At 45.7% G+C, this 26798-nt stretch overlaps 1 protein-coding gene across 1 annotated transcript in view; it reads left to right on the forward strand.

The window, feature by feature from the left end:
* The window catches only part of CRABP1 (cellular retinoic acid binding protein 1), a 163773-nt gene extending 137598 nt beyond the window's left edge, over window positions 1-26175 (forward strand). The window contains exon 4 of the mRNA XM_078684642.1: window positions 26038-26175. Coding sequence (XP_078540768.1) covers window positions 26038-26088 — 51 coding nt within the window. The 3' untranslated portion in view covers window positions 26089-26175. The remainder of the gene's footprint in view (window positions 1-26037) is intronic.
* Window positions 26176-26798: the final 623 nt, after the last annotated feature.

Here is a 26798-nt window from a genome sequence, read left to right on the forward strand (position 1 = left end):
ATCGCGGTCTCGCACAAAAAAAAACCCCGCGAACACGCAAAGTGCCCCGCGAACACGCAAAGTGCCCCGCGAACACGCCAAGCGCCCCGCAAACACGCAAAAATAAAAAAATCCGCAAATTCGTGAATTTTGCGAATCGCGCATTTGCAAATCCGCAAAGTCACGGATCGCGAATTTGCAAAATTCGCCCATGCTTAATTTTAAATCACAAATTTGAAAACACCATTTTTAGACACTTGGCATATTCCTGCCCTAGCTATTGTCTCTCTGCAGCCTTTTCCTAGGTCACATGACTGAGTGTAGTTGGCAGTTGGACTTTGTATATTCCTCCCAGAGAGCCATACAAGAGTTGGATTAGGTGAACCTGGAACAGTCAACACACATGTCAGTCAGGCTAAACTTAAAGGGAATGTGTAAAGTATGTATGTACCTCTTCAAACAGTAATAAAGTAAAAACCCAGCACAAGAATGACAAAAATCGAATTAGTAGAAGCAGAGATATGTAGTAATAATAGAACAAAAAAGCACACAAAGAGTCACTCACGGCTATCTGGTTGTGCAAGAACGGGGGAAAAGTCACAAGTTTAGGCTGACCATAATGGAGCAAAGGCCGTATACAAGGACCAGGTTAGTCCCACTGAAAGAGTTAACTGCAGAGTCCAGCGCAAGACTTCCGTTTGTAGTGTAAGGGGCCGTGAGGAGCAGGGAGAGCTTCATGGATGGTTGTTGATGTAGTGGGAAGGGGAGGCTGAGCAACACGGATTGTCGTCATTGTAGCGTGTAGTTCCTATTGGTGTTACGGAAGGTTGATGCTGGAGCTTCACGCTGGCGGTCCCTGCAAGCTGTCGATGCGACAGCATGAAGTATAGGTCTCACACTGCTGGGCGTCGGCAGTCGCTGCAGAGAATAGAGTCAGGTTTGCAGAAACTTTGAGTTGGCAGGCGGCATGTGCAGCAAGATCTTGGTGTGTACTGGCCCACTCACGAAGAGCCCAAAATCTTCATGGGAGCTCAACTGAGGACACACCAAGGGTCAAGGACCTAAGAGACACTACTTGGGGGACAGGAACTCACTCCAACATACCCAGTAGGGATCAAGCAGGTCCCACTGCAGGTCCAGTTACAGGTCCCAGCAGCAGGTCAGCTAGGCAGTGGCAGTGGGCCTCTGGAGCTTGTTAAGTACTTGTAGCTCAGAACCTAAGGTCAGCTAGTTGACCCTTGGAGTCACTTCAGTCTGGGATCAAGGGTGCAGGTCCGGTCTTCCTTCTCAGCAAGCAGGGCAGCAGAGCAGCAGAATAGCAGGCAGCATAGGGGCAGTCCTTCTGGCAACAAAGCAGCACAGCAGTCCTTCTTCAGTAGTATCCACAGGTCCAGAAGTTTACTGAAGAGTTGGGGTCTGACGTCCAAATTTATTCCATGGTGCCCACTTTGAAGTGAAGGAAGCTGCTAGAGATTTCGACCTCCCCTATCAGGCATCCCTTTCCCCCCTATCATAGCCACAACTTGACTGGGGTCATAAAAGACCATTGTCAAACACTTTGTGAGAATCCTCAGGCAGAGCTTTTGTGATGTGTTGTAGGTGGCAGCTCCTGCCCCTCATTACCGCAGAGTGATCCATCCTGCCAATACCTAACTTCCCTTTGTATCACTGTATGGTGGCAATACACAAAGACCAACTGCCAGTTACACCTAGTCATATGACAGGATCAGGCTTCAGGCACCTAATGATTATGACAAGAAAATGCCAACTTTCTAAAAGTGCAATTTTTGGGACCCTGACAAATGATCTGACTTTACCATTAAAGAGGACTTTTACTTACAATTATTTAGACACCAAATTCAGCTTGTTGACCTGCTTTTAATTGGCAGTTACAGCTTATTAATTGTACTAAGGTAGCTCTAATGTTATCCAGGGGAGTGGTGGGGCTTGTAGTAGTGAAAAACGAATTTAGGAGTAATTCCTACCAGGACAAGTAAAACTTTAAAGAACATGGCCTACTTTCTAAATACACTGGACCCTACCCACTGGGCTGTTCAGAACCTACCATGGGATGAAATGAAATCCAGTATTTGTAAAGCGCACAATTACCTGCGGGTGTCAAGACACTGGGAACCGCTGGGAAGATTAATCAAGCTATTGCCCAGAGTCACATGCTTCTGGGCTAACCTGCCACCGGGCATCAAACCGAGAACCCTGTGGTTCGGAGTCGGGCACCCTGCCCGCTGCGCCACACCTCATCCACCTTATATGTTTTAAAAATGGAAGATTTGGGCCTGGCAAAAGGTTTATTTTGCCAAGTTGAAATGGCATTTTAAAACAAACGCACAGGCTTGCAAGACTATCTAAGTGCGTGGCACATCAAGTGCTGCAGGCCCACTAGTGACATTTAATTTACAGGCTCTGGGTACATGTAGTACCACTTTACTAGGGACTTATAAGTAAATTAAATGTGCCAATTGAGGTCAAGCCAATGCTCCCATGTTTGAAGGAGTGAGCACATGCACTTTAGCACTGGTTAGCAGCAGTAAAGTGCACAGAGTCCTAAAGCCATCAAAATTAGATCAGAAAAAAGGAGCCTAAAGGCAAACATTTCAGGAATAACCCTGCAGAAATGGACAAGTCCAAAACACATGCATGCATGCAATTAACATTTTTTTTAAACTTCTTGGATCCGAGGTTCCTTGGGGTTAGGACTGCCGGAGGCAGAAGTACATTACTTGTCACATAATGGAATGGGGTCAGTGAGAGTTGCTAACCTCACCCCACTCTGTGATAAGGTGTCACCAATTGACACTTGTCCCTGGGCCTTTCAGGGCTATTACTGATGCTCCCTCTCATCATGAGGGGGAGAACCTTGAGGTGCTTTGTAGGGCTGAGGAGGTCATGTCCACAAGGCTGTGAAATCCCCAGCCTGGCAAAGTTCAGCTCAGACAGGCAGGTGCCTGCATTTTTATTGCATGCACTGCCCCTGGCTGCCTAGACATAACATAAACAGTGTCTGTCAGACTTTATGTCTCCAAAGAGGTGGGGGCGGGGCCCCACTGCCCTTAAGTATAGGACACTCTTGATTAACTCGTAGTTTGTGACTACCAAAAAGATTGCAAACGTACATTAAAGTGTACGTTTACCTTTGTTAGTCAAGACCACTATGCCAAGGTCCCCTGTGGGTTGACATTGATGTATCTGCCACGCTTGTAGAAATGGTCATTGTGCTTCAGGCATTGTGATTACTGTAGTGTTCAACAATCAATTAATCAATATTTATAGAGGGCGCTAATCACGCAGAGGGGTATCCAGGCGCTGCGTGTGGGTGGGGCTTCTCGAAGCTGTCAGAATGACATTCATTACTTCTTGCCAGTAGCATGAGATAATAGAAAAATAACAGACAGAGCAGTCGTGGTACTTTCCAGAGCTCAGCGGTGGTGACATCATTCATGCATTCTGGAAAGTGCACAGTAAATTTGCACATTGTAAATGTCACAAGCATGCAATCAATCGAGCTTTCATTAGCAGAATACAGCTAGTGAATAAGGCTTATGCACGTTATTTCCCAGCATCCATTTATCACGTATCACGTGATCTCATTTGTCATCAGTGAGATAATAAACCATAAGTGCTTGCTGATGTAGCCCAACAATTTTATGTGCTCCGAGTACTTCTTGCAAAACTGACAGAACATACGAGCACTTACAAGGTGTTTCTGGTAGAGTTGTGCCTCCCATATAAACAATAGGCAAAGTGTTGATAGGCATCAAGGGATCACTTGGGGCCCTGAGCGAGGCGATTGGCCAGTGTTGCACTTGACGTAAATGACTTGGCAACTGTTAACATAAGCATCAATGTATAAGTATCCAGATCACAATGGAAAATTGCACTGCAGTGCATCTGGTATTGGAATTTATAATACATCCATTCACCCCCATTAGGTTTCAGGACAGGAGGCTTTCAGCAGTCTCTGTTTGAATCATTGTCCACCACATGGGGCAGAACAGTGATAACAGGGAACTAGTAAAAAAGTCATGATGTGAGCAGGAATTTATGCTACATGGTTGTCGAGTCTGAAACACAGTGAAATCCTGGTCAGCTGTTGCCACTTAAAATATATGTTGTTGAATTATTATGTTATGTATGGCACTTATAGATAACGCGCAGCATGAATACTGGATTCAGAATCCAGTTACATCCTGCGACAACATCACAGCAGTGGGAAACAAAATAAATGTGGTTTCCTCTGCTGTGAAATAATAAGAGGAAGCCTCTCTTCCCATATAAGTATCAGCGTTTGTAAAGCACATAGCTGCCTCCGGAGAGGTGTCCTGGTGCCGGGAGCCGTCGGGAAGATTACGCGAGCTATTGCCCAGAGTCACAAAGTGAGGGGCTAACCTGCCGCCGGGGATCGAACCATGAGCCCCCATGTTCCGGAGTCAACCACCCTGGCCGATGCACCACACCTCTTCCCAAAACCTAACTGACATATTTCTGTCTAAGCAGGTCTCTGCAGAGCCAGGCTGACAAAGCAAATTCACAGCTTTGAGGCTCACCGTCAGCAAGAGCATCACGTTCAGGCTGCTCACCCATGCACACAAAGCACTTCACAATATGGGCCCCGAATACCTCAACAACCGCCTCTCGTTCCACACCCCCATCCACCAGCTCCGCTCCACCAGCCTCGCCCTCGCCACCGTCCCACGGATTCCCAGAGCTACCACCGGAGGAAGATCGTTCTCCTACCTGGCAGCCAAGACATGGAACTCCCTCCCCGCACACCTACGACTGACCCAGGACCATCTCACCTTCAGGAGACACCTCAAGACCTGGCTATTTGAGCAGTAGCGGCACCCCCTCCCCCTTCAGCGCCTTGATACCCTCATGGGTGAGTAGCGCTCTCTACAAATGTAGTGATTGGTTGATTGATTGATTGATTGATTGATCGGCTCTCATAAAGATAGTCAGCACTGCACCCGTATTTTTCTCTGCCTCATGAAGAGCAGAGAGCCTGGCATTAGTAGAGAATAGGGGTGGGTGTAACTTGCATAATTCCTCATTACATATATTCTGTGATTGCAGACGAGTGTCCCAGGTGCAGAACAGATTCTGCAGATGTGCTACACATGTTCTGGAGCTGCGGACCCTTATGTCCTTACTAGGGCGCCATCCCTTTCCGATGTATCGAGTGCCACGGGCTAGGATTAACCACCTCCCTACAAAGCCTGCTAGGTCTGCACTCAAATCCCACGACTGGCAAACGCACCACTAGCTTCACTGACCGCGCGCTGCTCTTGACCAAGAGGGTGATAGCAATGCAGTGGAAATCAGCTGCTCCCCCTTGGCCTTGTGTTGACGCACCAAGGTACTCAAATGGCCACAATTGGTGGCCACTGCCTTCCACCATGAGGAGCATCGTGGACTGAGAAAACCACTGGATCCTGATTCTTCGTGAGTTTGTACCTCAGGCTACTGCGGGATCCTAACCCCCGTAGTCGCTCTCATCATGAACTTACTATTAGTATAGAACCCCAGTCCCTAGGACTTTAGATTATCCTGGACAAAACTCTGCAACAAATTTCCTGGACCGTCGACATTCCATATCGACTGGAAGACAGAAGAAATCTCCCTTGTGGTCAAGGAGTGACCACCCTGTCCAAACAGGCACCTACAGCATCTTTGCAGGTCTTCATTTTCGAGGCTCCTCCCGGAACCCGAAAAATCTGCGAGACAGAACACAGACTTGCAGACATCTCTGACCCCGACCTTCGCTCACAACAAAGCTGAGACCCTTGGCAGACACGAGAGACGTGGGTCCGGAACGCCTGGACATCCTGCATTTTGCTACCTGCATTGACTTCACGAGGTATACCAAAGTTGTGCATTGGGGTGCTTGAAACCTTAGATCCGAGCACTTTTTGCACCGAAGCTTGAAGTCCCACACTCTATGAGTGGCCCGTGGGCCCGCTTTGTGCATTTCCACTCAACGCGTCTTTGCGGTTCCTAGTCTGTTGTCTAGTGAACCCACAAGAAGAGAATCCTTTGTTTTAACTTACTTTCCTGGTTGCTCCAGGCTTGCTCCAACTTCCCTGCACATGAAAAGTGCCACAGACCTTGCTTGTCTGCACTAAAGCCAATCTCGACATCCTGCATGAGGTGCGTTTGCCAAGGCTTGTTGGGTCCAATCCGGATACCGACACCGCAGTCAACTTGATAATTTGTGGGAAAGCTCGAATCCAGCTTCTGGTTGTCATCGACACCTCCTGGTCCTCGTGGCTGAAGACAAACTTCACCTTTTCACCTGAAATCACCCTACATCTGGTGGCATCTTTCTATCGCCGCCCTGGTCACTGGCAAGTGGCCCAGACTCAGCCTCCTCTGCTTTCAGGTTCTTCAGATCGTTGATCCACCCTTGGATCCACCCAGACACTTTTCCTCTGGTCGCCTGCAGCACTTCTTTGCAGATCTCCATTGAAATTGACGACGAAACCCGACACCAAAAGAGACCTATGCACCCGGCTTCCATGGGTAAGGTAACACGAGTACTCTGGTAGTCTTGAGGGTATTGGCCCTCCTAGTGTCTAAGTCTAAAAGGGTTCCATCATAGTTAATTTAGAAGTGACCTTAAATTGTAAAATTGTAACTTGTTTGTTTCCAATAGAAAGTCAATAGTAACCCGCAGCTGTGTTTAGACACTGCACGCGTCTCCCGTTGACCTCCTACATCCTAATCTTTGGTTGTCCTGGGTAGCCCCAGCGATCCCACAGGCCCCAGGCCTGCTCTCTATTTCTCACATGGTTCTTATACCACTATTTTAATATATGGTTTGTGAGGCCCCTAGGGCAAAACGTATACTGTGCAACTTATCGTAGGTTAATTTAGTTTCTTGTATTGTACTTTACCTCTGACCTCATAATGAGTGCAGAGGGGTTGTGTTTAGATTAAATACATATGTATTTGATATATACCTTGTGTGGTGTGCTTTCATTTTGTACTCAAGGGATTATAATCGGTAAAACAACTAGCTTAATTCGCTGTCTAAAGTCTTAGCATGAAGACTGCTCACCATTCTAACCCTAGGATAGCTTTCTATAAGGTTGACTTTATTACCACAATCAATAAGGGTCGATTAGACTGGTTAAAAGTGCCCACTAGAACTAGTGGACATCATATGCCAGGCTAACTTCTCACAGTAAGGGACAAATACATTGCTCTGCATAGATCACTTAGAAATGCCTCTATATACATGATTCAAAGAAGAGCTAACATCCCAGGAAAAGACTCTTCTTCACTTTGGATTGAGAGACTCGGATAACATTCAATGGAAAGATCCCTTTCCTGGAATTCTTGCCATTCAGCCACAAGATGAAGATAAAGTCCAAATGTGATCCCCTCCACCCAGTGCTGAATTCTATACTTCAGTACAAAAGGGGGTGGATATGGACGGAGCATCTGAATCAATCAAACACTCACACCCAGTCAAAAGATCTGGGTTTAATCCATCACCGTTCTTTAGCCCACTCTGCCACCCCAGTTCAGACATGGCTATATGCAAATCAGTCTGACCCTGTGCCTCATGGGAACAGTCCAGCCTGAACTGCCAAGCCATGTCTTCCCTGGACCGGAAACAAGCTTCCGAGGACGGGTTTCTGGCATTCCAGCCGTCTTCAGCCCGGCTTGCTTGAATCCAGTGGCAAAGTGAGCAAGGGACTCATGTCTGAGCATACCCTGACACACTTATGGCGGCCAAAAGCAGTACAAAAGGGGGTGGTGATGGACGGAGCATCTGAATCAATCAAACACTCACACCCAGTCAAAAGATCTGGGTTTAATCTATCACCGTTCTTTAGCCCACTCTGCCACCCCAGTTCAGACATGGCTATATGCAAATCAGTCTGACCCTGTGCCTCATGGGAACAGTCCAGCCCGAACTGCCAAGCCATGTCTTCCCTGGACCGGAAACAAGCTTCCGAGGACCGGTTTCTGGCATTCCAGCCGTCTTCAGCCCGGCTTGCTTGAATCCAGTGGCAAAGTGAGCAAGGGACTCACGTCTGAGCATACCCTGCCACACTTATGGCGGCCAAAAGCAGTACAAAAGGGGGTGGTGATGGACGGAGAATCTGAATCAATCAAACACTCACACCCAGTCAAAAGATCTGGGTTTAATCCATCACCGTTCTTTAGCCCACTCTGCCACCCCAGTTCAGACATGGCTATATGCAAATCAGTCTGACCCTGTGCCTCATGGGAACAGTCCAACCCGAACTGCCAAGCCATGTCTTCCCTGGACCGGAAACAAACTTCCGAGGACCGGTTTCTGGCATTCCAGCCGTCTTCAGCCCGGCTTGCTTGAATCCAGTGGCAAAGTGAGCAAGGGACTCACGTCTGAGCGTACCCTGCCACACTTATGGCGGCCAAAAGCAGTACAAAAGGGGGTGGTGATGGACGGAGCATCTGAATCAATCAAACACTCACACCCAGTCAAAAGATCTGGGTTTAATCCATCACCGTTCTTTAGCCCACTCTGACACCCCAGTTCAGACATGGCTATATGCAAATCAGTCTAACCCTGTGCCTCATGGGAACAGTCCAGCCCGAACTGCCAAGCCATGTCTTCCCTGGACCGGAAACAAACTTCCGAGGGTGGTGTGGAGTGCAAAAAAACGATGGATTTAGGCCCAGATCCTTGTACTGGGGTGAATGTATGACATTGTTCTACATTCTGTCCATCAACTGTGTTTTTTGCAATTTTCACCCCGAGTGGGCTGGGTATGCTCAGACGTGAGTCCCAGGCTCTCCACACCACTGGAGTCAAGCTATCCAGGCTGATGAAGGCTGATAGCCAGAAACCGGTCCTTGGATGCTTGATTCCGGTCTGGGAAAGACATGGCTTGGTAGTTCGGACTGGACTGTTCCCATGAGGCACAGGGTCAGAGCTGATTTGCATATAGCCAGTGTCTAACCCAGGGTGGTGTGGAGTGCAAAAAACAATGGATTTAGGCCCAGATCCTTGTACTGGGGTGAATGTATGACATTGTTCTACATTCTGTCCATCAACTGTGTTTTTTGCAATTTTCACCCCGAGTGGGCTGGGTATGCTCAGACGTGAGTCCCAGGCTCTCCACACCACTGGAGTCAAGCTATCCAGGCTGATGAAGGCTGATAGCCAGAAACCGGTCCTTGGATGCTTGATTCCGGTCTGGGAAAGACATGGCTTGGTAGTTCGGACTGTACTGTTTCCATGAGGCACAGGGTCAGAGCTGATTTGCATATAGCCAGTGTCTAACCCAGGGTGGTGTGGAGTGCAACAAAACGATGGATTTAGGCCCAGATCCTTGTACTGGGGTGAATGTATGACATTGTTCTACATTCTGTCCATCAACTGTGTTTTTGGTAATTCTATACTTCAGTCGCTGCCATGTATATCTGTCAATCCAGCCAATTTGCAGAACATCCCTCCAGATGACAGCAAGTGCAGATACACTGGAACAATCCTGACACGAGGATGCCCACCATGCACTGACCGCAGCATCAAACAATGTTTTATCGGCAGCACCTAGAGCTCTCCTCTGAATACATGACCTGATCTCAGCATTGCTAACAACTGTACTCACTCCACAAATGTCACACCAGGGGCTGTATTACACTAAGTGCCTCAGGGGCGCAACAGGCATTTGCACCCTATTTGTGCACGCGCTGGCGGCACTGTGATATTACAGAAGGGGCCGCAGATTCCTGTGCAGCCTCTTCTGTAGTATTGAAAGCGCTGGTACACATACAGCACCAGCACTCTCACCAGAGAGTGTTCCCTCATTTGCATGGGGGTGTCGCCCCATGCAAATGAGGGAATCCCTTTGCCTCTGCGCCCACTCCGTATTATAGACGTTTGGATACAAGTTGTCAGAGGGTGCACTGACAGTGCGCCACCTAAAAGGCGGCAGAATGTCAGCGCGCCCCTTGATAGCAGCCCTTTGGAGGGGAAAAAGGGGGTACTATGGAGCCCCCAGTCATCCCTTCGCCGGCGAGTGCAGTTGCTCACTACACACGCCTGCAGAGTATTTTTGGTATAGGTGGCAGAAGGTCAGATATATTTTTTTAATATCTGGCTAGAGGTGGAGTCATTGGAGAGAGGGTAGGAGAAATATAGGTTTTTTTTCAGTTTTTGTGAAAGGAGGGTAAAAACACAGGGTGGTGACAATGGATGGCAGGAGGCAGGGTATTATTATTTTTAATATTTGGGAGAGGAGGAAAGGGTAATGCTAAGGGTAGCAAGATGACAGGTATTGTTTCCAATATATGAGTGGTTGAAGGCGAGGGATGGTCGGTGGTTGTCAGGACAACAGGTTTAATAAGGGAAACTGTTCAGCTGTAGGTGATAATATGTTGTCTCTGACTCCCCCCTTGTCTCCCCTATTTTTGCCCAGCTATCAGCAGGGGAAATGAAATGTGGGGGCATACATAACATACAATTAAAGATATGTAATTATAAATAAAGGGGATGTTTTTCACATTGTATTTCCAGACATCATAGACAACTCAAGCTTTGCTCTCATTGTCTATTTGATGTCACTCCTCTGTAAACAATGTCACTGTTATTCACACTTACTCATCTCTAATTCTGTACTTGGGTTGTAGTGTTTTTCTTAGGTGAATAAGCCCTCATTTACATGTCTGGATAGATCTCAGTCATGTTGGCAGAAAGAAGGAGCTACATTGTTTGCATAACATATTGCGTATCTACTCTAAGAGTGCTTCTGTTTCCTGTTCCTGTAAATCAGCAGGTGGTAGAAATGGTCTTAGGTGCCCCAAGGATGCCTATGAAGAGTGGCAAATTAGCTCTTGTTGTATGATGAAGCAGTGGCGCCTGGCATCTAGGCAGAGTAGGGGGGCTGGCATATGTGGTGTCGGTGAGAGCAAGCATGCAAGATGAGTGGTGTGTGTAAATAAAAAGAAAAAATATTTACCTTGCTGGCTGTATGACTTCTGGCGCCTGATATCCCTCTCGTGCTAGTCTCCTCCAGTGAATTCCTTCAAGCAATCCTTTTGCTGCTTTTTGAGAGAAGTGGCAGGATTGGAGGGAGCGACCTCTCTCAACGTTCTCAAGAGTGATGGAGGCCTATGCTTTCTCTAACCCAGCTGTCTTAGGACAGCTAGAAAAAAGAAGTTAAAAATGTGCATGTCTGGCTGACCGTCGCAAAACAGCCAGCCAAAAAGACATGCGTACATTAAACTGAAGTGCACAACTCCCTGCTGCCACTCAGAAGCAATGGCCCGCCACGTCCTAACACTCGGTTCAGGATGGGAGGATGTAAAATAATCGTAATTAATTAACTTTATTACCATTTTATTTTTCATCCCTGGGGGGCAGTTTGGGAAGTGGGGTGTCTCTCCTCCGTCCTAATGGAGGAGCCGCTCCTGATGAAGCCTGGTTTAGGGGACCTGAGTGCTCTAGAGTGGTGGTCAAAAAAGACTTCAAAACACGTGGAAGAATTCTAGATAACGAATTTTACGAGACCACCAGTTAAAACTGCACCTGTTCTGAAAGTACAGAAGATGCAGTACAGCTGGTATTTTGAAATGTGCTGGCATCTCACGTATCACATAGAGAAAGGAAGAAAGGCCTGATGTACAAAACCTTCTTTGCATATATAAAACCTATGATTTGTAAAATCACAGCAGTTGTGACCAGAAAAAGTCAATTCATAATGTGGAAAAAACACAATGCAAGTCAGAAATAAAAAAAAATTCGTAAACTTTATTTATTGGTATTTTGATAAAACACATTCAGCTCACGTTATCAAATCCGAGAATCGAAAATGCAGCATTATTCTAAGAGTGTGAGCAATCAAACAAAAAGCAAAACAACAACAAAAAGAAAATACACTACTGAAAAACGGACAGGAGGCTTGATACATATCACACATCATCATATCAGGTGCAAAAGACAACGGGTCGTACTTCACAGAGGGCATGGCACAGCAAGGTTCCCAACTAAGGCATCTTCAGAACCTATCATGTATAGCCTGCATAATTCAAGGTTTATCAGCCAACTAAGAGAATTGAGTTAATCTGAATGTGCAACTGTATGTGCTTCTAGTGGCTGTGTGGGGTCAGCTGCAGCTTGAACAGGAGGGGTAGACACATCATCCTGCAGTGTTTTTAGCCAGTCCAGGAATGGCCCCCAAATAACTTTTAGCCTGGCTGTTGCAGGCATCAGCTCCAAAACAATCGACAGCTGAGTGTGACTGAATCTGACGTCTTGAATCCAAACCTTTACCCCAGGCACCCTTTTTTCCCCCCAATGTATGGACACCCTGCGTTTAGCCATCAAGAGTAGTAAAGCATGCAATTTACGGTGCCCGGCCTTAGTGTCTTTGACATAGCCTGGAAGCCCTATGACTGGATGCGGCTCAGAGGGCATCCCTAGTATATTATGAATCTTACTAAAGATGGCAGTCCAAAAGGCGGTAATGAGTGGGCAGTGTCAGGACATATGTAAAAAGGTGGCAGGGTTATACCCAAATCTCCAGCATCTAGAATCTGGTCTCAACCCCATGCATTAAAGCTGACTAGGGGTTCTGTAGAACCTATGTGAATATTTGAAATGTATTAATCTCAATTTATAATTCGGTGAGAGTAATTAGAGTTGGCGGCAGCAGAAAATCCATTTGTCATCCGTCACCTGACCATTGAGCTTTCAGTAAGACTAAGGGTGCTGTGGTTTGCATAGAGCAGTACATCCGTATTATAAGTCTACGGGAGCTTGTTGTGTTTATCAACTGCTCAAGCACTGGTAGCTGTTCAGGGTTTTTTGGAACGGAGGAGTGCATTTGCCTACAAGTGGCTCTAATCTTAAAATAGAGAAAAAGTGCTGAACATTTCTTCGGGCCCTCTGCACAAACGTTCGGAGGAGTACAGAACTCGTCTTATGGGTATAGGTCTGCGAATGTTTCGAGCCCCATTGATTTTGCCAATGGCACGTTTCCATCATCAGCCATGGCTGGGAGTTGTGGATTGTAAGGTTCAGGGGCGGATGGGGCATATACTATCTTCAGGCCAGCCCTGATGCATAGCATTTCCCAGGCCCATAGTAGAGCCTCTACAGTGTCTATTCCATCCCTGCATCTGCTGTATTTTTTTTATAGATGGCAACCTGAAGAGGAACAGGGGCTGCGATGTCCGCCTCAACAGCCACATGAGGTTGAAATGGGACGGGGTGTAACCAGAAATGCAAACACTGTGCTTTTGCACAATACGTGTATAGCGGCATGTCCAGAGCCCCTAGCCCGCACTGCGCAAGGGGAAGAGTGAATATCTCCCAGATTACGCGTGCTTGCTTTTCCGCCCAGACCAAGGAAATCTTGAGAGACTGAAGGGTGTTTAAAAAATGCCTGGGTCAGTGGAAGTGGTATATTGATAAAAAGATATAATAATTTGGGCAACATGACCATCTTTGCTATGGCTATTCTGCCAGCGAGAGAAATCAGTAGCTTGGCCCACATCCCAACTTTCTCTTCTAGCCAGGCGATAGCACGGCCATAATTCAGACTCCATAGCTCTTGCTCATTACAGTTCAACCAGTTGCCTAAATATTTGTCTAGACCATTCGCCCATTTCAGCGGGAATTCCTGATCAAAAGGTTTAGTTGCCATTGTGAGAGGAAACAAGGTTGATGTGGACCAGTTTATAAATATGCCACATTTTGTGAGCTCTCTAAGTAACGGCTTGAAGTTGACTTCTGGGTCATTTATATATAGCGTCATGTCATCTGAATATAATGAAATGAGTAGCCCCCTAGTGCTGAACCCCAACCCACTAGCTGCATGATCCTGGCCGCTTTCGGTTCCATTGCTGTGGCAAACAGGAGCGGGATAGGGGGCAACCCTGCCGCGTCCCACGAGATACAGCAAAGGGCTTTGAGATCATACCATTCATGTGCAGTCTCGCCAACGGTTTTATATTGATTAAAGATGGCGGCCTATAAGAGTCCAATTCTTGGCCGGGTTTTCCTGGTTGCAGTAGCGTTAGGATTATCGCCTCACACATTGAAGGTGGGAGCTTGCCAGAATCCTTAGATTCCTGGAATACCACCAGTAGATGAGGCGCTAGTAAATCCACGTAGGCCTTATAGAAATCAGTGGTTAAGGCAAGTCAAGTCAGAGACTCTTATATCGCGCACAATCACCTCTAAGTCTCATGGGGCTTGAAGAGGCTCCAGCGGCCCGGGGGCCGATCCTGATTTACATAATTATTGATCAAACAGCCATGTTTTCAGTTCTTTACCGAAACGCTGGTGGTCTGCCATAGAAAGAAGATGGGATGGTAACTTGTTCCAGAGATGGGAAGCAAGAAAGGAAAACGATCAACCTCCACTACGTGATGTAGGGACGAGAATAGGCGTGAGCAGAGATTTTGAACTAGATCTAAATGTTCTGTTAGGCTGATATTTTTAAAGTTTTTTTCTAAATAGCCGGGACCAGTACCATATATACTTTTATGAGTGAGGTATACGATTTTAAAATGACCTCTTTTCCTAACTGGAAGCCAATGGCGGGACCGCAGGCTTGGGGCAGAGGGAGATCCAAGTGGAAGGCTTAAGATCAATCTAGCCGCGGTATTTTGCAAGACTTGCAATTTGGAGAAAAGAACTTCATTTAGGGAGGCCAATAAGGCATTCCCATAGTCCATGCGGCTTACAATTAGGCCTTGGATCAGTGACTTCCTGGCTTCAATGGGTAGCCATTTAAACATTTTACGCAGTTTCCTCAGAAGCCCTTAACAAGTGCGTAGCACAATATTGACATGATTTTTCATGGTTAACTTATTATCAATCGCTATTCCTAAGTTGCAGACTACTTGTTAAGGGGATGGGCAGGGGCCTAGTGCCTGAGGCCACCAGCCACTAGACCAATACTCCTCGGCCCTTCCAAATAGAATGATCTCGCTTTTACTGCCATTCAGCTGCAGTTTGTTTTTGCCCATCCAGTTGTTGATATGGGTCAGGCAGTTTTTAAACTGAACCATTGTGTCAGCAGGGTCAGGACCAAAAGTGATCAGCAGCTGGGTGTCATCGGCATATGACACAGCCTCAAACCCATATGACCTGATTATCCTGGCCAGAGGAGTTAAATAAAGATTAAAAAGCATTGGGCTCAGGATTGAACCCTGAAGAACTCCGATGCTTACTGGTCTACTGCAAGCTACCATGGTATCTATGTGCACAGTAGTAGAGCGATCCTTTAACTAGTTTTTAAACCAGTCCAAGGCTTTCACTCGGACCCCCATCTCCCAGAGCCGTTGTTCTAAAATGTCATGGGAGATGGTGTCAAAAGCTGCGGACAAGTCCAAAAGAACCAGCATAGCTGATTCTTTTTTTTCCAGAGCTAACCCAATGTTATCCACCATCTCTACTACTGCTGTTTCGGTGCTATGTGTTGCTCGAAATCCTGATTGTGATAGGTCAAGTCATCCATGGCTTTCCAAATGGGCGGTAAGCTGTTTGTTTACCAAGGATTTGAGCACCTTCCCGAAATATGGCAGTAGCGAGATAGGACGGCAATTGCCTGGTTCACTAGGATCTAAAGATGGCTTTTTCAAGATAGGCCTAACTTGGGCTGCTTTCCAACTTTTGGGCACCGTCGCTTGATCTATAGACATGTTAAAGACCTCTGTTAACTTTGTTGTCAACAGGGGTGCAAGTTGTATGCAAAAACGGGGAGGTATGGGATCTGCAGGGGAGCCAGATTTGATCTTAATGATGGTTTCTAATACCTGTTCGCAGGTAACAGTTGCAAAGGCACCCAGCAGAGGCACTTGCAATTGACTATTGGCCACTGAGTGAGAGTCAACGTTGCTTATATTGTCTTGAGGAAAGGATCTATAGATAGCTTTGACCTTTTCAGCGAATGAAGAGGAGACTCTATTGACCCATTCTTGAGTGGGGGCAAGAGTACGATGATTGACCTGAGGAGTAGTTAACTCCTTCAGAATTTTATATTGCTCTTTGCTGGAGTTGGAGACATTATTAATCCTCCCTGTTAAGTAGGTCATTTTAGCTTGGTTAATATTATTTAGATAAGAATGATGGATTAGTTTATACCTAATTTGATCTTCGATGGTTTTAGATTTCCTCCAATGCCGTTCGGCAATTCTGCAAGCAAGTTTCTCAATTTTTAATGCAGGTGTAAACCAAGGGGATGCTTTGGCCTTGACTTTAACTCATGACTCGTTAATCCATCTGAGCCAGGGGCCTTGTCTGCAGGTAGACTGCCTATCACCTGCAATATATCATGAGTAGTGTAGGGCTCATACAGATATTCCCTATGGGCCCTACTCAGCCATAGCAGCTCTATAGCCTAAAAAAATGGCAGAAGCCCCTCTGGCTCCCCACGGTGTTTGGCTGTGTATAATTTGGTGTAGTATTTTGTAAATTCCTCAAGAACCTGATAGGGGTCTCTTATAACAGTGGATTCACCACCATTGATTTTGGATATATATGCAGTTGTGAGCGGTGTTCGCAGCAAATTGGCTTGAGTTTTCCACGGTCTGTAACCCTCCCCGTAGCGCCTAGCTTGTGTGTACTTTCCCAGGGATTTTATCTCTCGTTGTGCCTCTTCTTCAAATTCAGAAACTAGCTCCCTAATCCAAGGCGATATTGTAGGGTCTTCTTCATTATAATAGTCGGACTCCAGCTCCCTGATACGAGTTTCTAGAGAGGCCAGAGTGCTCCTGATAGCCTTAAGCACCCCTGCATGGCGTGATATGCACTTGGCCAGTACCAGCACCTTAAACGCCTCCCATAATGTCGCGCACTTGGACACAGAACCAGTATTCATATCAAAAAATTATTCGATGTCCTTATGTATCTCCTCTCTGAAAGCCATGTCAAGTACGGTATTCGGGGCCTATCTCCAACTATACATCTGATGTGGGGTGTTCAGGATCATCACAGCATGCAAGGGGTGCGATCAGATAATGTCCGGGGTAATGTGTGCTATCAGAGGTCCAGGCAGCGAAGTCGCGCGACACTAGCCAGAAGTCTAGCCGCGACCATGCCCTCTGAAACACCGACACACACGTACCATCCACTAGCTCTGGGTGTCTAGTCCTCCAGATGTCTGTCAATCCTTCATCATGTATCAGTGTTTTTTAGGACCTCGCTTGTGCCGGGGTGCAAACTCCGAGATGTGCCTTTCCTATCTAGTGTATTGTTAGAACTGAGAGTCTCTAGTTGGCAGAGGTAGGTACCACTGTCCAAATAGGGACCCTTGCATCTAGTCAGGGTAAGAAGGATACGCTCTTCAGATAACCCCTGCTCACACCCTTGGTAGCTTGGCACAAGCAGTCAGGCTTATCGAAGGCAATGTGCAAAGTATTTGTACCAACACTCACAGGAACACAGTGAAAACTTCACAAACTGACGCCAAAACAGTTTAGAAAAATAAAGGTATTTAATCTAAACTACACAAGACCAAAATGACAAAAATCCATCATACACAGTTCAAGAAAATGGTTTCAAATGAGTTCTCAAAGTTGCGTTAAAATAATCCACAGTTGCGTCACGTTTTAGCCAACAGTACCTTTAGATGCGACAAAAGTTCCAAGTGAAAGCTGTAGCATTGAAAATCACTGAGACCCTGAGTCGGCGATGCGACAGCCCCGCTGGACGCAGCGGGCGTGTTGCGGTGACTCTGGTCCGTATGGGGAGGGATGCGATACCTTGTGTGCATTCCGGTGCACAGGTTTCGGTGGAAGCGTCTCACAAAAGGTACGATGCGATGATCTTCAGGGTGGCGGCGATCTCCAGTGCGGCGACGATGTGCGGCTCAGCATCGATCTTCTCGTCTCGCAGCCCCTCGATGCGATGGCTCTGCGACGACTCTCGCAGCAACGTGATGCGGTCCGCAAGCAAGCGGTACCACAATCTCACCCAGTGATGACAGGCTCTCGACGATACTCTCAGCGATGGTAATCTTCCAGCACCGGACTGGTGCGTCCCGCAAATGAAGGATGCGACGAATCTGGCAGCGGCAACAGGCGCTGCGACGATCTCGGCCTTTGCGGCGGCAGGAATTTCCTCGCACTGACGGGGATGCGCTCCGCAAGCGAGCGATGCGATAAACTTTGAAGAAAGTTCTTAAAATCTTGGTTTCCAGCCTCCCAACACAGGTACAACTTCCAGAGGCACCACAACTGGCCCAAGCACTGTAGGAAGGACAGAACTCTCTCAGCAGAGTTCAGGGAAGCTGGGGGTGAAGTCATTTTGTTCCTGGGACTTCTTAACAGGGAGCCAGCTCTTCTTCAGGCCCTTGGAGATTCCTTCAAACAAGGGGACACAGCACAAAGCAAAGTCCTTCCCCTCTCCTTGGCAGCAAAGCAACTGCAGGTCAGTCCAGCAAAGCAACAGCAGCACAGTCTTCCTTCTTCAGTCTTCCAGCTTTCTCCTTGGCAGAGGTTCCTTCTTGATTCTAGGATAATCTAATTTTCTGTAGTCTGGGGTCCTGTACTTGTACCTCTAAAAGTCTCTGTTCCCTTTGGGCAGGAGGGCTCTGAGCCTGGTCTGAACCAGCTCTGGGTGTTCCTTGAGCACTTTGTTTTCCTGGCCTCTCCTTTCCTTTCAGAGAGAGGGGCAGGGTCGTCAGCCACCCAGCAGGAGGTGGAGCCAGCATTGTGGAAGGCAGGCACAGCCCTATTCAGGCCCAGGTGCTACCCCCTCCCACCACTCTAGATGCAGATGGAGCTATTCAGCCCCGGGATGGCCCACTCAGCCTCTGGGACCACCCAGCCCCTGCCACTCACAAACCAGACAGTCAATTCAAAACAGGCCAAGGGGCACAGAAAGATCAGACAAGAGAACAGCCACTTTCTAAAAGGGCTGTTCTCAAACACAGGATTTAAAAAACACCTTTCCTAAAAGACGTGTTATTAAATTCTGAGTTCAGGGATACCAGACTTTTATGTCCTATCTTGCTCGTATGGGAAGATATGCACGTAGCCACTGTAGCCAGCATTCCCCATGATAGACTATGGGCAAGATAGCCTTACGATAGTGAAAAACAAAAATGGCTGTAATTCACTACCAGAGCATGTCACCTGCACTAGTAATTGCTCTACCTTTCACATACACTGCACCCTGTCCAAGGGGGTACCTTGGTTAAGGAACGTCTATAGCCAAGTGACAAATTCAAAATATATTTAAATGGAGATCATGGTTGATATAGCTTTCATATAAAATTGAAAAGTCCAACTATATATAGATAGTCTCAAACAATGAAATATTCTCGTTTGATTTTATTGGTATATATTATATATATTTATCAATTCTTTTAAGATTTATATATTTTGTACTCCTTTTGTGTTTTTCCCTTCTGTTTTCTTTTCTTTTCTTATAGTTGTTTTTCAATATAACAAAAGTCAGTTAAAAGCATACTAGAAAAAATACATAACCAATAGACATGAGACTGAACAAAATGTTGAAGGCAAAGCGGTAGATGTCACAACGCGCGTTTCGGCTCTTGAGCCTTTTTCAGGTTACCGTCTATTGCTAAAAATTTGTGCAAACTCAAACCTCATTCTTGGCTAGGGTGTGACAGGTCAGTCGATATTTAGGGTTTCTTGATATCTTCAAACGCAGGTAGATGAGAGCGAAGAACATATATGTTGTAGATGTCGACGGATGAGGGTGATATCTAGGAATCACTAGATTAGGTCCTGTTCATTGTTTACAGTTTATTTGCACTGGGAGTAGTATAGGAATGAACTCGCTGGACAGGAAAGTAAAAGTTGTCTATGAAGATTCTTCCCAATTAAGTTATGAGGCAAGTAGATGACGAGGATAAACGATACTAGCATCAAAAGACTTGTTCATTATCTGGGGATGGCCAGAAAATTGCTTCCCGGGAGTTGGGATCTGTGTAATAAGTAACGTTCAAATTGCCATATCTGATGGGAATAGCTGAAGGTTTCCAACTCCCGGTATTTAGAAAGAACGACCGCCTGTGACTGAGGACGCTGGATACAAACACTAGGGGTACCTTGGGCCTTCGATAGGGGTGACCAATGTGTACAGAAATGGAAGGGTTAGGCCTGGTCAGTGGGGACACTGGCCAGGAGGATATGGCAGTTCACAGACTGCACACAGGCACTGCGGTGGCAGGCCTGAGACACCATTTTAGGGCTACTCATGTGAGTGGCACATTCAGTGCTGCAGGCCCACTAGTAGCATTTGTATCACCAGCCCTAGCCCACTCAGTGCACTTTACTAGGGACTTCCTGGTGATACAAATATGCCAATCAAGGATAACCAATTACAATAACAATTTACACAGGGAGCACTTGCACTTTGACACTGATCAGCAGTGGCAAAGTGCCCAAAGCATCTAAACCAGCAAAAACGAAATCCAGCACAGCGTCAAAAATAGAGGAGGCAGAGGCAAAAAGACAGGGGAAACCACACCTCAAAGATGCCAGGTCTAACATGTATAATTTAGAACAGCATTAAAATCCCGACCCAATATTATAATGTCACATCCCAAAAGCTGAATTTTTGCCCACACATTTTGAAAGAACTGAGGACAGTCTACAGTTGGACCATAGATGGCTACTAGCATCATTTAAACTCCCCTCAATGGCCCACAGAGTATCATCAATCTACCATCAGGATCTAATTGTGATTCTATGGTTTTCCAATGTAGTCCTTACCAGATCAGTATTCCTCCGCCTCTTGCATAATTAGAATATATAGAGGAGAAGGTGTGTCCCCAGTGCTTGTGATGTAGTTTTTCATGCAACATACAGTTTAGGTGGGTTTCCTGTATCATGCCTATCTAACAGGCTCATTGCAGAACTGCTGCCCAGTGCCAGAAGTTCAACCACTCTACACGGGGTGAAAGCACTTCATAAAAGCAGGTTTTCAATATTACTGCTCCGTGGATGCCGGGAAATGATCTTTGCTGTCTGGCAGCTGGTCTATGAGGCTTTCAATCGTCTTTGTTAGGTTATCCAAACCCATGTATCATGTCTATTTAGATAGGCATGGACTAGTCTAATCTTCCTACAATCATTCAGCCTGAGAACATTCCAAGTTAGAAATTTAACATTAGTCATGTTTTCTCAGTGTCCATATGTCTGTCACATAGTCCTGACTGCCAATGCTGTATTTGCGCATGTTACGTTCCTTGTGCTCCCATTTGGAGATCCGGCCCACCCAACTGTTCTCTGGTATGGTCATTTTGCGTGTGAGTTATAGTAGCATTGTGTATAGAAGTGTAAATCGCTCTGCTGTCTAACCTACCAACTGTAACAACCCCTGCGCACCCCCCACCCACACCAACCCCCCAATTAGGTTGTGCATTAATCCCACCTTCAAAAAACATAAACACCAGTGTGTCCCAGGTCGAGACCTGGTGGTAGAACGTAGGAGCTCTCCCCTGGGGCATGGTGTCACCGGCTTACAGCCCTGCCCGAAGGCGGGGTGGCCGAGACATATACAATGCACTTGTGGTATGTGTTTAACATCTATGTTCCGTGGCCCTGACATACTTTGTCTAAAGATTGTTGCTCCAGCTAATAACTGGGTGAACCGTGTCGCAGCGCCTATGTGCACGCAATATCATAAAAGTTGGTAACGGGAAACCGAACATCAACAATAAGCAACATTTAGTCATTGTCACTGAGATTCTTCTCTGGGCTCATCTGTCCTTTGGCTGCAGTGTTGCGCCTCTTCCCTCCCACATGCTTTGCAAACTTCATCGCTGACTTAGCGTTGGTGAAAAAATGGGGGTGCCGTCATATGTGATCTTTAGTTGTGCGGGGTACAATAGCGCATAGGGGATCTCCACCTGTTGTAGCAGACACTTAACTGGGACGAATTCACGCCTTGCCGCCTGGACCATTAGGGTGAAGTCTGGAAAGAATGAGATTGTGTTGTGCTTGTATTGAATGGATCCCCGCTCCGTGGCCAGACGGAGCACTACATCTCGATCCTGGTAGTTGAGCACAGGATTGACCTTGGAGTGGCGCCCACAGGTGGTCTAGGGCCCAGGGTACGGTGTGCACGTTCCACAATAAAAACTGATGATAGGTCGGCCTCAAACAGGTCACGCAGTAACTCCTCCACATATATATCTCCATTTTAGCAATGGCAGTCGTCTCGGGAATTCCCAGTATGCGAACATTGTTACACTGGGACCTGGCTTCTAAATCATCATTTTTGGCTCTGATCAGGGTCCAAACCTTGTCCATTTGCAACAACTGTTCTTTGGCCTCTACTAGAAAATCCTGTGCATCTGAGGAGCAGTTCTCCTATTGGTCCAGCCTAGTTTTGTGCGTGTCAACGCATTTCTTAACCTGATCCAATTGTGAGGTAAGTACGTCAAGTTTGGTGTCAATTGTCTTAAGGCTGGACCTCATTTAAAGATCGAATCAAGGTGCAAAGTGTTTCCATATTGAAATTGTGTGTAATGTGTATATATTCATGTTTTGAGTAATGAGCTAATGAATGTTTAGGACAGGTGTGGTGAAATTTAAACACTTTGCACCTTGATTCGATCTTTTTTTGAAATAATTCAACTCATCAAACTTTGAATTTAGTAATTTGTTGTGTACTGTCTGGGACCCTTTCTTTATATACCGAGCAATTACCCAGGTCCCACTGACTATATGGGTTCAACCCCAAAATTTATAATATGGACCTCATTTAAAGCAGAAGAGCACGTAGGTCTTCATCACGATCGTCAGTATGCCCGAGGGAGGGTTGTATCCGTCCCCTTCAGTCCCAGAATCTGTTTGTTGTGTTTGTCGTTTGTTATCGAACGATAACTTGGTCTCTTTGGTATCTGTCTTCCCCATCACTGTGCTGTTCCGCAGCTCTGAAACAGTATTGCCAATAGACTTCTATACCTGCTCAACTCACTGCAAGACGCATAGCCCAGGACGGTCGGGGACCTCACCCGAAGGTAATTCCCTCAACTGTAGTCAAGAGCCCCTACTTATAATGCTGCTTCTTTCCAAGAGCTGCAAATCCGTTGGTATTTGAACATAGGAAGGGCTCCTGTTATATCCTCAGGCTCTATTTTGGTGCAATAGCCCAGGACACGCACTGTTGCCCACCTCCTGGCCCGTGAGCGCCTAATTTCTCAGCCGGGGGGGAGCGCCTACCCTATAGTAATGCTCTGGGTTGCTTTAATGTTGTTAGGCGTCACACGTGGGCCTCACCTTTGGCCACTGCCAGCTCTTCCTACATCGGCCTTAGTAGTCTGTGGAGTGATAGCGCGTGAGCCTGGCAGGCCCCACACGCTTGTCCGATGCTCAGTCCGCTGATCTTCAATCGGGGCCAGCCCCTCATCCGCTGTCCGCACTATGCCCGTCGCCGGGGCTCACCGACAAGGGAGGACTGTGCAAGCTCCGGGGCACAGAGTGAGACAGGGCCGTCCCCTCTCCCCCTCGGCTCACACAGGACCTTGTCTCGGCCGGCATAGCTCACTCAAGGAGTGGCCATTGTGCTGCCCGCCGAGACCACACCCCCTGAAAATAACTTTCCTATTGGCAGAATGTCCTTTGCAACTGATTGAAATTTGGTAACAGGAGGAGATATGAAAAAGGTGTCTCTTTTCTGTTGAATCACAACTTCTGTTGAAGTACAACTGAAAATATTGATCTGATATCAACTACCTGCAAAATGAAAGCTGTACCCGTGCAACAGCTCCCACCATCTCAATGTGAGTATTTGGCTATCGGTCCCAGACCAATGCATACTTCGCGATCACATTCACTGAATGACATTCTTTATGTTTGAAATAAGCTTCTGTCCTTTTAATGGACAGGAGCTGCTTAAAAAAACTGACATTGGACAAGCAAATGGGTCTGGGTAACCCACCAGCCTTTTGGTTTTCCCTGTGCTTGATTTGTCATTTTTATGGTTATAGGTTTGTTAGGTGAGCTGCTGGGCCCTCGACAATATTTTTTTTTTAAACTAGCTAAATACAAAAAAAAAAAAATCTGAAAAATTACACATTACCATAGCAATCACTGGCACTGAAGGGACTTACTTTGGATGTGGTTGTGCTCCTTATGAAAGAGCAGGATATGGTCATAAAGAAGGCAGTTAGAGCAGTGCCCTAGTGAGTATATTTTATATATTTTTCGTGTGCTTGCATGTGTGTATATATATACGTATATATATATATATATATATACACACATAGGCTTTTTCAGTGAATATATATATTTATTTACACAAATAGATAGATAGATAGATAGATAGATAGATAGATAGATAGATAGATAGATAGATAGATAGATAGATAGATAGATAGATAGATAGATAGATAGATAGATAGATAGATAGATAGATAGATAGATAGATAGATAGATAGATAGATAGATAGATAGATAGATAGATAGATAGATAGATAGATAGATAGATAGATAGATAGACAGACAGCAGCTTGGGAAGAACCTTGTGCAGCACCCAAAGCTAACAGATACATGACACACTAGAGCTGCAAGCCTGAGTGTTGAAATACAGACCTGGATCACATTAAAAGCTCAGGTGCCACACTTAGGTAACTGGAGGCTGGTGAAGGCTCATAGAGGGGAACTAGTAATTAGATGTTGAGACAGACTGAGCAGACTCCACAGACACTGCTTTCATCTGGAAGTTCAGATTTAGACTTCAATTACTCATTCAGCAAGAGAGGGCTGACATGCAGTGGGAGAAATGCTGAGCTCCCTGGACAAGGCAGTGACAGAACTAAAGATGGATCTCTGCGTCAGCAGATTATGTGAAAAAGTCAAAGTGAAAAGACCTAATGCATGTTGCAAGAGAAGCAACATTATCATTAACTTCAACTGGGGTAAGAGCAGAGTCCTGTAAGAGGAGGCATGCGATTGGAAGGAGGCCAGAGGTTGCAAAAGGAGACAGATTAGAAGTAGACTCAGTCCTTTAAGAATGAGAAGAATGTAGCGGCCGATAAAACTAACAGAAAGAGGTCATGACACTGTGACACCATCCACGACCACAAAAAGGATGGGCTCTGTTCTTCTTCCAGATCAGAAGCCAAGCTGGAGAGGGTACATGCATTTACTTTTAAGCAAAGAGACATTTTAGGAGTGACTGTTCTTGCAATAATATTGGCGATAAGTAGACAGTGCAGTAGTAAGCACGTGCAGAAGACCCAACTGAATATCTATTGATCAGTACAAAAATGATGGTGTTTTTGAAGAGCCGGGAAAAGTCAGAACAATATGGAAACTGGAAAAGCAGCTATAAGACATTTTATAGAATCGAGATTTATATGGGAGCTTGATTTAATGCTAGAGATCAATGCAAAAAAATGAATAGTTAATCGGAGAAAAGAGGGACACGCGAAAGGCTTCTTGCTTCTTCTTGTGAAATTCACGATACACAATTAGCAAGATTTCACAGGTCCAATATTGCCCCGAATGTTGTCACACACGTCACTGTTTAAAACAGGAAATGTCTAGATGGAATAGTAAAATCGGGTCTGACAGTCATTTTCTCCTTGAATTTCTATTTTATGCAAATAGTCAAATACTAAACAGAATGAAAACACGGAAAACACACATTTTGTATAATTTTCACAAAATTACGCAGATCTTGCAAAATAAATTTAAATTTCTTGCAGCACCTTTTATGCACCGACAGTGGAAAGAAGAGTTTTTTTTTAAATTAGATGTTATCTCCAATCCTCTGCAGTTAGGCATTATTAGATCCAGTGCTAAGCACCTTTGAATTCCCAGGTGGAAACTTTAGTTGACAAAATGGAAATTAATTATATATGACCAAATTAATAGTGTCTTGTAGTTTTGTTCTGAAACCTTATCTGTCATGTGTGCATATTATGCATTTGTTGTTGTTTGATTCAATATTATTAGGTTGCAATTGGATTACTGCATGGTTGTTGTGTCTTTGTCTGTACCTACAGTGCTGACTTGTTGGCCTGTTATTCTTCCTCTTGCTGCATGAAGTAAATCCAGTGAAGTATATTTGAAGAATGAGTATAACATCTTTTATATTGCCCTTCCTTACAGACCTTTGGAGCTGATGATGTTTTGTGCACACGGATTTATGTCAGAGCATGAAAAACTATTCTGAAACCCTCCAAGGTTGGACAAAAGGTTTCCAAGCAGGCGCCATTGAAATGGCGACACCGGAAGTAGCTGTCTCCAGTATTTCATATGCCCATGAACAATCCTCTTTGACAGTGTGTTTCATATCAACAATGTTTTTGCATTTGATTGCTTTATTTTTCTGTGTACATTGCATTTTGTAGATACAAAACCTGAATTCTGTGATGTTATTAAATTTGTTCAGCAAAAAGACTGATTTTCTACATGCTCTTTATATACACTTGGCAAAATGTTTTCATACTAAGTAAAAGTCATGTCTCAGCAGTGTACAAGATTCCTGGTGAAATGCATTCTAATATGCCATATGATCTGCCTCTGAAGGATCTGAGCTAGCTCGCGCATACATAGTAATGCTCACTCTACTAAAAGGTATCCTTAGAGAGATGTTAACTGGAAGCCTATGTGAGTTTTTAGCCAACCAGAACATTTCCAGATTACTTACTAGTAATCTTCGTTACTCAGTTCCTTCTCTGTCTTGTGCCAACTCTGGATACCTTCCCCCCTCGGACGCTTCGGAGTTAGGACGTGGTTCTTTCAGCTTTTACATGGTGTCGTTCTGGTTAAGGAAGGGGATCATAAAATGCAAGAGGTGGGGCAAAATGTTAGTATAGAAAGAGAAGAGAGGCTAATGTGAGTCTGCAGATTAACCCTTCTCCACTCCC

The sequence above is a fragment of the Lissotriton helveticus genome, chromosome 3_2 (assembly GCF_964261635.1).
Source record: "Lissotriton helveticus chromosome 3_2, aLisHel1.1, whole genome shotgun sequence".
In the NCBI taxonomy this organism is placed as follows: domain Eukaryota; kingdom Metazoa; phylum Chordata; class Amphibia; order Caudata; family Salamandridae; genus Lissotriton; species Lissotriton helveticus.